General features: G+C 29.9%; 1 protein-coding gene across 1 annotated transcript; it reads left to right on the forward strand.

Annotated features, from left to right (window-relative positions):
• The first annotated feature begins 2,254 nt into the window (after positions 1–2,254).
• LOC109809340 (histidine kinase CKI1) lies at positions 2,255–11,426 on the forward strand. Its single transcript, XM_083059647.1, has 7 exons — positions 2,255–3,954; positions 5,288–5,524; positions 5,857–6,519; positions 6,666–7,041; positions 7,168–7,742; positions 8,159–9,361; positions 9,687–11,426. Exons 1-7 carry the CDS (start codon positions 3,868–3,870, stop codon positions 9,888–9,890), a joined length of 3,345 nt encoding a protein of 1,114 aa, XP_082915773.1. The 5' UTR covers positions 2,255–3,867; the 3' UTR covers positions 9,891–11,426.
• Positions 11,427–11,446: the final 20 nt, after the last annotated feature.

Here is an 11,446-nt window from a genome sequence, read left to right on the forward strand (position 1 = left end):
GTACTCTCTGCCTCGATCACGCCCGGCGTGGTGGAGTCTCGCGCCCGGCGCATGTATGACTTCTAGAAGCCCACTGCTCTGTTCTTCTCAAGCCCGGCGCGGAGTCATCTTGCGCCCGGCGCAGCCACTCTGCTCTGCTCCTTGGCTCCTTATGTTTCCAATCCAAAAGATCTTCAATCCTCTAATCTCTAGCTCAATACCTGCACAAAAAAATGAGGTGTATTAAGGTATTGTTAGCTAAAATGGGTTAGCTATATCTGCACAAAAGATAAGTCAAAAAGGGAACAATTATCTTGCAATGGTGCTAAGAATGAGTAGAGTTGTACAATAATTCTCATTCAAAAAGATGTATAATTGAGACTTAACACTCCACAAGCTTGTATCTTCCAACTCAGCCAAGTGAATTTAGCTACATGAAGGGAGGAAAGGAAGATTTTAGTAGAAAACAAGGGAAGAAGGAGATTTGGATTCTTAGATAACTTCTCTCTAAGGTTTCTTAAAATATAAACTTATGAAGTTCACGTCTAAAGGAAAATCTTATATACATTCCCTTAAACTAAACCAACTTAACCTTGACTCAACTACCTTAAAGACAACCTAACTCTTAAAGTCCCTTGACTCCAGAGTTCTAAAACAATAGTACTAACAATAATCAACAATTAATTATACAATCAATCATATAATTAATGTACAACATCTAAAACACATTATGTTACCTCAACAATCTCAAATAATCAAAATCCACCTCCACATGCTCTAAGCATCCATAACCCAACCCTTTATTACACCATCTAAAATCAACCAACACATTTACATTTCGATGACAATCAAGCAACTTGAAACTCTAACAATCCAACATAAACAAGGTTCTAGCTTCCATTGTCTTAAAATTTAAGAGGAAAAAAAATGGAAACTAGCTCTGAGCTGCTTTAGAAACTTTGCACAACTCAACAATCTTGATTCACGTTTCTACTTACCTGAATTAACAAACACAACCAAATCAAAACTTTGGAGAAAAGATCACCCTCAAGAGAAGGTTTAGAGAAAAAGAGAAACTCATTGACTCCATAACTCTCTAACTTATCTCTCTAAGGTTCTCAAGAACTAAACATATGAAATTCAATTGTTAAAAGAAATCTTATATACTACTCCCTCAAGGTCAAACTAATAAACCTTTGTCCAGAGAAATTATTTAAAATATCAAAAGACTTCTCAAGATTTTCTTAACTCCTAGAGTTTCTCAACAAAACACTTCAAAAACACCTCAACATGTAATTATTACTAAAAGACAATAATTAACGAGGAAAAAAAAAACTTACTGTGTTATAACGACAAAAGTTGAAAAAAGAAAATAAGAAAAGAAAAACAATAAAATTAATCATTTCTCACCTTTGATATTGTGACACTACAAAAATTGTTATATACAGTGACATACAAAAAGTGTCATTATAAATATAATGTATATAGGTATAAATCTATTTGAGATATAATTACACATAATTTTAATATTAATTTTAAATGAGATTCAGCAACATATATTGTATACCACTATAGTTTATATTTTTTAACAATACATCAATATATATATATATATATATATATATATATAATATCTATAGTGTAGGTGAAATTAATTTTTAGCAACGAGTATTATATCACTATAAGATGTGTATCATTATATGACAATTTTCTTGTGGTGTGAGTAAAAGTATTTTTTAAATATAAAAAATAAAAATTTTCATAAAACATAACTTTTAAAATTAATGGTTAAAAAATACAATTTTTTTTTTAAAAAAAGAAGATTACTATAAAATTTAAAAATAAAGCACTAAAAGAAAGATTTTATAAATCAGTTGAAATGAAAAAAATAAAAGAAACATCAAATTATACCATATAATAGCCCGAGACTTAACATTTTTTAGTAGCATGTGTTGCCCTAAACAGATTAAAGAAAAAAATTTACAGATGATAAACACAATAAACCTTTAATTTTAATTTGTTAGCATATAAAAATAAAAAATAAATTTTAATGAAATGAAGATAAAAAAAAATAAAAAGTAAAAAAAGTCCCCATTATATTAATTTCAATCACCCGAATAATTTAAATTAATATATATATATATATAGATGTTATTAAAATATCTATTTATTACAACCATTTTAATTATTATAATAAATATTTTATGAATACAAAGAATCTTCGGCGAAATAATTTTTTTTAATATATTCGTTATAATCATTTTAGTTAATTCAAATTAAAATATGTGTTGATTAATATTATTTTATTATATTTAACTTTTTTTTGAAGGGTTTATTATAATTAACTTAATTACTATAATTAAATGTAATAATATGATTTTATGAATTTAAAAATTACAAAAATTAGACAGAAAATAACAAATATAGTGATATTAGGTTTTTATCTATCCATATATAGTGAGATTAGATGACTTGCTCTTTTTAATAATTAACAATAAATAGATAATAAAATAATAGATATGCCGATAACTTGCTAGCTTACGTGTGTTTAAAGTGGAAAATTCTAAAAAATTGTAATATAAATATGGTTAGTTTAACTTTTTGTTTGGTTATTTATTATATTTTAAAACTAATATAGTGAATATTTAAAATTAACTGGATTTCACAAACAAAAACTGGAAAGTTTTCCTTATTATGGTTTAGCTACCGAAGTTTTGTGGTGAATCAATAAAGATTCAGAAATTTTGAGCTGAAACCATGTGCCGTACACTAGTATTGTAAATCAGGGAAACTTTTAGTCAATAGAAGCCTCAGGGAAACCGCTATTTCGTATTTCCACAAATCCCCCATCTATATAAAACTCTAATGCTGATTTTTTTTAAACATATAAGTTATCTTATTTAATTTTTTTAAAGGCATATATTTTCTTTCCTATTATTTTCCTTTTCATCATTAAAATATTAAAAATTACTACCTTTGCATAGATCGTTGTAGTATATACAGATTAAAAAAAAAACAAGATCATTGTAGTATATAAAAATACTCAACGATAATCATATATAAAACTGAATAGGGTAACAAAATTAAGTCCCTTGACTTTAGCTTTTGATAAAGAGGAAGAGAACACAGGTTTGAACTCCATAATATCTTGTTAATAAAAAGAAGTAACAAAAAATATTTAGAAGTATATGATTGGAGGAATTTCTAAATTATATTGATAATCAATTCTATGATTCAAGCTTCATCAAGCAGCGATTGCGTCTCCATGTGATCAGAGATGATTAATTACTTATATATATTGTATGGTTGAAGTCATGTAGTTAACTCCCATTTCAATTTTAGATTGATTCATGAATGTGTAGTTTTGTTTTATGAATTTTGTTTTATGAATTTTTGTTTGACAATATATTTTCTTTTCTCAATCCGTGGATGGGAGACTATCGATATCTATATTGGTATATCATCTTCAATAATACAAAGAAAAATTAACAAATTAAGTAAAAAATCTTTGATGAAGCCTTTACATGCATTTTTTAATATCTAATTCGCACTTTGTGCATGTTAGTTAATAGTTTGATTCTACGTTTTTATATTATTCTAGCTAAATGTAGAATTCTAAACTTTTGCTCGTGAGTATAAATGAAATCAAGTTTTATTACTTTTTTGGTATGCAATAATGAAAAAAGATTAAGTTTGGATTATAGAGGATATATTATATTGTGCAGAGAATATCAAATATTCTAGAGAGATGTTTTCTCCTTATTGCCAAAGAATTACAATTTGTAGAAGTGCATGTGTAGTATTTCCACTATTCAGTGAAACAAATCAATATGATTTTATTGAGTTTCCAATGCAGACATCGACTTAGAGTAGCTTGATCACATCCAGATGACTTACGAATCTCCATTTATCAATTCTACGAATCTTCATCTATCAATGGCCTTGAGGCCTTCGTCATTGCTGATCCTCCTACTGGTATTTTTATTAGTTCATGTAACTTTTTATTTTTTTCCTTCTTCATATTCTGCTATTATCGTTTTCATGGCATAAGCCTCGTGGCCGATGAATGAGAGATTTTCATGCTATCATTCTTGATATCTTCTTTTTCTTCACTTATTCATTTGAACATATTATCACGCAATTCATAATGTTTCACCATTTAAGTTTTAAAATTGGTTTATTTGATTTTCGTAAAATAATTTGGCAATTCCTTAGCAATTTGGACTCGTAGAATTAACATCACGCCTAATATGTGTCAGACTATGCTCAAAATTGCTCTTTTCAATTGTTTATCTCATTTATCAATATTATAAAATGTCAAATATGTTTAAATATCTTTAATTTTCTTCATAAAAATAAGAATAATGTTCAAGGTTCTTCGACTTATGAAGATGGAAGTCGAAATAAGTTTTTCTCAAATGTCTCGTCGTATCTTTGATGGAGAAAATTAAAGATATTTAGATTTTTTTTCCAGTTTTTCTTAACTCATTATCTTTAGATACTTATTTGAATTTCATCTTCGAATTTAACCTTCCTCTTTTTCATACCTGTTCTTTCCCTCTTTTTACTTTGTTCATATACAACTTATAGGTTAGTTTGTATTTGTTGTATTTTGTATTTTGTATGTTATTTGTAGTTTTTTTTCTAGATAAATATTATCTATTTTTATTAATGGGTGTTCTCTATTTATAAAACAAAATTGTAATACAAAAATTTGAATACTAACAATATGTAATTTCAACTTATAATATTAATTACTTAAATGATAAGAATAATATTTTTATCTTTAACTAACCGATATCATAAAAATTCAACGCATAATAAATTTCATAAAAACTAAGTTATCATATTTTCAAACTCAAGATATTTAGGTATTTACTCAACAAGTATTTCCTTTGTTATTCCAAAATTGGATATTACATAAATAATTCAACTAAAATATTATTTTATTTATTTATTTATTCATTTTTGAAATTTCTTGGCAATGACTATATGTCATCCGCACTTGTGAGTTTCCTCAATGAAGTACAATTTTGAATATTAGAACCTTGCACCGAAACAATGGGTCCTTAGAATTAAAGTGCAATATTAAAAAAAAATGGAACTCTCCTAATGTGGCAAATAAAAGACAGTTGTTCACATAATAGTGGTCTCGTTAGAGAGGACATGAAAACCCTCTATCTTAAACAAGGAATTGCCAAATAAATTAGTTGATTTTATTGGAGTATAAGCACAACCCAATCACAATAAGTATGTTTTTTTTTAAATGTTTGTATACTTATCCGTGTTAAACAAACATTTGTTGTAGGCATTTAGTGCATTGACAATTCTCATCTTTTTGACACCATGCTGGTATTACATGTTCATACATATGGAGAACCATGTGAATTTGAACTCAAGAAACATCGTGTCCCAATTGCAATCAGAAATTAAGCACTCAGCTGAACTGTTAAACCCTATGAAATCATCATCAACCAATTTAGCAAGATTTCTGAGTTCAACCCTTGATACAACTTATATCTCCTTCTCTGATATTGAAGGGAAGGTTAGTTTATTAGCATATTGTTGATTTTTTATTTTATTTTTTTCTTCAAATTATATGGGTGCACTCATGTAAGAATATTTAGCTACAGAGACATGAAAATCATAAAAATATATACATGATCAAATTATAAGTTGAAAAATAATCACATGATCACTTTAAAATTATATATATATATATATATATATATATATATATATACTTAAGTCATTCAAATATGATATGATAGTTTATATTCAGTATTATCATTTTCCTTAACTAAGTGTTTTATAGGAGTTGTCCCATATAAAGAATTTTTTCTTTGTGGTTTTAATTATTTGCTTTGTATGTTATAGGTAGCTCCGTCATTGTTTCAAGCATTTGAGACAGTTCCATACCTAGCTGAAATCTCATACGCAGGGACGGAAGGTCTCTTTTTCTCTTACTACACTGATCATGATCGAGCTCTTGCTATGTACTCTAACTTATCATCTAGTTGGGGTGCCTCAAACAAAACCTATATTCAACCTGTGAATCGTGAAACTGGAGAGGTTTATGGGGAAGTCTTAGACATAATATCTAACCCTTTTCTGAATGCAAGTTGGATTGAGGAAGGAATTGATGAGTCAAATGGGTTTGCTTCATTGGGAACCAAGTGGGACAATGATGATGTTCTTTTGTTTCTCAGTTCAGCTAGAATCACGAGTAAAGGAGTGATCTCTATGGGGTTTTCAGCAAAAGCTATATCTGATTTTGTCACTCGCATTGACCAACAAGGCGTGAGATCTTATTTGGCCACCAAAGATGGAAATGTTCTTGTGCAAGGCTTTCAACATACCCACTTCGTCGACTTTTATAATGATACAGTTTTCTTCAAATCACTGAATGCAAATGACGATCTCACGAGTAATGACGCCACTCTCTCGTGCAAGGATGAAGCTGCTACTTCTAGTTTGAATATTTGGGATACTAAATATTTAGTTAAATGCTACACCATGGATATAATGGGAATAGAATCGGTACGTTATATTTGTTATACCCTGTTCGTTGCTAATGTAAGATTGAATAGTTTCCATGTCTCTGATTGGAATACTACAATAAGATATCAAAAAGTTTTAATTTTCAAATAATGGAATATTGTTTCTTTTGTTTGATGATATTTCAGGTGTATGTCTTGGCTTTCCCACAAAAAGGATTTGCGAGCTTTGATCTCAATTACAAGAAAGAGGGATTGATATTATTTGTAGCAACGATGGTCACTGCATTTATTGCTTTGTTCAGTTTTCTATGCATAACCTGCAAAGCCATGAGGCGAGACATGCATTTGTGTGCCTCACTCATCGAAAAGTCGGAAGCGACCCAACGAGCTGAGAAAAAGAATAAGAATAAGAGCAATGCTCTTGCAAGTGCAAGCCATGATGTTCGTGCTTCTCTCGCAGGCATCACCGGCTTGATAGATATTTCTTATGAGTTAGTGGTCCCCGGTTCAGAATTGGAGACCAATTTGAAACAAATGAGTAGTTGTACCCATGACTTACTAGGTAATTAACATCACCCATTCATGCTAAATAAATTTTGTCATTCTAATATAATATTCTATCATTAGTCATTACATTGTATCATATAATATAATAGCTTGGTTAACTTGTTTTCTTTCTGTACATTAGGACTGTTGAATTCTATACTTGACACAAGCAAAATAGAGTCAGGGAAAATGCCTCTTGAGGAAGAGGAATTTAATGTGTTCCTTCTCCTAGAAGATGTGGTTGACTTTTACTATCCCGTGGCTATGAAGAAAGGTGTAGATATTGTATTGGACCCTTGTGATGGTTCTGTTATGAGATATTCACGCGTGAAAGGTGACAGGGGAAAACTGAAACAAGTTTTGAGTAATTTGCTGAGCAATGCTGTTAAATTTACTAATGAGGGGCACATAGCGGTTCGTGCATGGACTAAGAAGCCAAGATTGCAGAACTCAACAGTCACTTGTAGCCAATGGAGTTTCAAGAAATATTTATCACACTTATTTCGTAACAAAAAGGAAGCACGCGGTGACATGGAAACCCTGCATTCAGTCCGAGAAGAACCACGTTTCATGGATTTTATATTTGACGTGGATGACACGGGAAAAGGAATTCCTAAAGAGAATTACAAGTCTGTGTTCGAGGATTATGTCCAAGTTAAAGAAACTGCTTTGGGCCAAGGAGGAACTGGCTTGGGACTTGGGATTGTGCAGAGCTTGGTAAGTATTACTTCTTCTCTAACAACTGTGAATTATATGTTCATTGAGCCACATAAATATTCTCTTGAGAAAACACGCACCAACATTATGTTATATGTTTTTTACATTGCAATATTCTTCTCATAAAAAAAACTTTGCGTAAGTTTGTTATTTTTATAATAAATGATACCTCATGTGAATTATTTGTTTACTGATAATTGATATACGTGTAAAGTAATTTTTACATTATCATAAGTAAAAAGTCATATCAAGTGTGATATTTTATTGGTTGACTGTGTAAAATTATCAATGTATTACTATTAAACTCTTATAATAATTGGACTATACATGATTCTCATAACAATTCAATCTTAGTCATATTGATTTTTGATTTGTTAATTGTAAGTATACATGCTTATTAAACTCATTTTTTTTAGGTGCGTTTGATGCATGGAGATATTGAAATTATAGAGAAGGATACCGGTGAAAAAGGAACATGTTTCAGGTTCAATGTGCTTCTTACATGTGAGAATGAGACAATGATCGATGGTAGCACAATGGATGATATTGAGTGTGGATCAAGAGACAAAATCCAAGCTCAGGAGCAAACAATGCATGCTACGAGTTCTAGCTTTAGAGCATGTTCCATGAGTCCTAGGTTACATATTTTTAGCTCTAGTCCTAAGCCTGAGCCTTCTCTCGTGGTTCTTTTCATCGTTGACAAGGAGCGTCTAAGGACATTACAAAGGTTCATGGAGAGGATAGGGATCAAAGTTAAAGTTGTAAATTCAGGGCAACATTTGTTGGATACTCTTAAGAAGATCAAGCAAAAGCATCAATATTCTGATGAGTCTTCAGATTTGAGTTCTCAATCAACATCTCATAATTCTCCTGTTATATCCACAAGAGTTCCTTTGAGTTCTATGGATGTAATTGAGAACATGCCTTTAGTTTTCAAAAAGACAGATATTGGAGCTACCCCTGGCTTCATCCTTATTGTGATTGATTCTCTTGCACCACAATTTGTTGAGCTTTACAAGATTGTATCTAGCTTCAAAAGAGAGTTCTGCAACACCTGTAAGGTGGTTTTGTTGGACAAGCCTTTTGCGCGTAATACCAACTTCAATGTCATTGATCAAAATGACATTGTTATATCCAAACCATTTCATGGTAGTCGTTTGTTTCATACCATAAAGCTTCTTCCTGAATTTGGTGGGGAGTGCCAATTGAGTTCTACTAAGGGTAAGAGGAAAATTACTAGTGAGAGAAATTCATTGAGGACTTGTGAGGATTCAAGCATGTCAAAATACAGGTCTCCAACAAATAATGGAAGCACATTTCAAAGTGGTGAACAAATTTGGAAGGGAAGTCGACTTAAGGAAATACGAAGTCATGTTTATCAAGGAGAAATACAAGAATGTGGGGACTCATCAGGGTGTAAGAAACCCTTGAGTGGTAAGAAGTTTTTGGTTGCTGAGGACTCTGATTTGTTACGCAAGTTAGCTTCAGTTACTTTGATTTCTCTTGGTGCAACTATTGAGCAGTGTGAGAATGGTCAACAAGCTGTTCAACTAGTGCGTGAAGCTCTATCTCGGAATTTTTCTAATCCTCCTTATGATTACATCTTAATGGATTGTCAGGTAATCACTACTTACTATATTTTTTCTTTCTACTTGTCATTTTATTTCTGAGTTAAATTCGAATTATGATCCTCAAATCAAGTCTTTTGACACAATAATTATAACGTCTATCTTAGAATACAAAAAGTAAATATAATATTCTTAGTTGATCAATGAAAATCACACTCCATAAACTGTAAATTAATCTTTGATTATCAATTTTAAAATTATGCATGAATCATATTTACGAAGAAAAAAAAATGCTCATAAGATGTTACTCTCATGATATTTGATTATTCATTATTATAACAGTATGTGATTTAATTTTGTATGATTGACTGAATAGATGCCAGTAGTGGATGGGCTTGAAGCAACAAAGGAGATACGAAAGATGGAGAAACGGTATGGTGTCCACATTCCTATCATTGCATTGACTGCATGCACTGAAAAAATGGCGGTAGAGACTGGAATAGACTATCATATAGTCAAGCCAATTAAGAGAGAGCTTTTACTTGAAGCCATCAAATGTATACATGCCAATACCTCATAAATGCCTGAATATTTTTGCACATTTTAATGTTAATTCTGTACATTTTGAAGAATAAGATTTTTAAATTTAATCGATGCAGCCAAAAGAGATGCCATATTAATTGAACAAAAAAAAATGTATTGCTAATTGATTTCGGATTACTTAACTAAATTTTAGTATCAGAGAGTTTTCATTCTCAACTAAAGCACCGTTTAAGAAATAAGATTAGAATAAAAATCCTAACAAAATTATAAAAATGTATGTAATTATTATTTAATTTACCGAAATATATTTTTTAAAAATCAATTACCATAAAAATAGATTTATTGTTTATGGGGAAAATTCAAGGGATTTAAAAAATGAAGCCAAAACAAATGTCCTAAACAAGTAAACATTAAATCATTAATAACAAATTTGAATTACATAAAATTTTCTTGTTTCATATCTTGTTTTGTAACTCAACATTAGCAGCGAGGAGTATTGCATCATATGTTATTGTACATAGTGTTTTTTATTTAATTTAATGATTTATTGTAGGCATTGAGTCTGATTAATTGGATAACAAATTCATCGAATTATACAACCTAATTATAATGGGATGATATGAAAGTCATCCAATCTAATATGTAAACATGTAATTTAATTAAATTGGATAGTTTGAAATCCGCGTACACTCTTATATAACACTTTCAATTATCTGTGTGAATGTAAGCTACCGGAAATTAAATTGAGAAAGTGTTACTGTTGTGCAAGGTTTGGTTCCTCATTCATGTGTGTCATTTGTTTGTATGGTTTTTGCGTAAATTAAGCTTATAGTGAACGTTGAATGACGCAGTTTATCCTATTTGAATTGCTCCACCGAAGCCGTCCAATTAAAGTTGAATATGGAAGTACTCGAATATAATTTTATGAATTAAATATATTTTTAATCCATAAATTTTTGTCAATTTCTTAGTCTCTAAATAAATTTTATTTGACTTTAATCCCTTGAATTTTCTCCATAAACAATAAATCTTAACTCTAGGGACCAAAAATGTTAACCAAAAAATAAATCAAAAACTTAAACTAGTAAAACATTTATTTAATGATTAAAATAAAATTCAACAGAAATTCTAAAACTACAAAACATATTTAATCCTCTTTTTTTTAATAACATGGATACTCTAAGTGCGTTTGGGAAAAGATGTTTTCCCAAGTTTTCAGCTGTTTCTAACGAAAAAAGCTTTTTTTTAATTGTATAATTGGAAAATAGCTTAAATTTTTTAACAGCTTTTTTTTTTAAATTATAATATGAAAATTTAAAGTTTATAGTTGTTTTAACAATTGTTTTTCTAAATTGATTTACTGCATAATTTATTTATTTTTTTTATATCCAAATGAAATTAAACATCTCAGTCATTTATCAGCAAACTTATTCCAACAAAAATAATCGTATTATTTAAATAATATAATTTTCACTGCTTTCCCTAACACCCTAACAAGCAGGAAATGGAAGGATTTATTCCATTGAACCTTAAACTCGGCTTTAGTGGAGGCCTAGGCAAAATCACCAAAAATTACAATCACGAAATCAACGA

The sequence above is a fragment of the Cajanus cajan genome, chromosome 7 (assembly GCF_000230855.2).
Source record: "Cajanus cajan strain Asha chromosome 7, NIPB_CcT2T_4, whole genome shotgun sequence".
Classification (NCBI taxonomy): domain Eukaryota; kingdom Viridiplantae; phylum Streptophyta; class Magnoliopsida; order Fabales; family Fabaceae; genus Cajanus; species Cajanus cajan.

Coding starts and splice junctions, on each gene's coding strand:
- LOC109809340 (XM_083059647.1), top strand. CDS start 3,868: ATGACTTACGAATCTCCATTTATCAATTCTACGAATCTTCATCTATCA. Junction 3,955..5,287: donor CATTGCTGATCCTCCTACTG/GTATTTTTATTA, acceptor CATTTGTTGTAG/GCATTTAGTGCATTGACAAT. Junction 9,362..9,686: donor ACATCTTAATGGATTGTCAG/GTAATCACTACT, acceptor TTGACTGAATAG/ATGCCAGTAGTGGATGGGCT.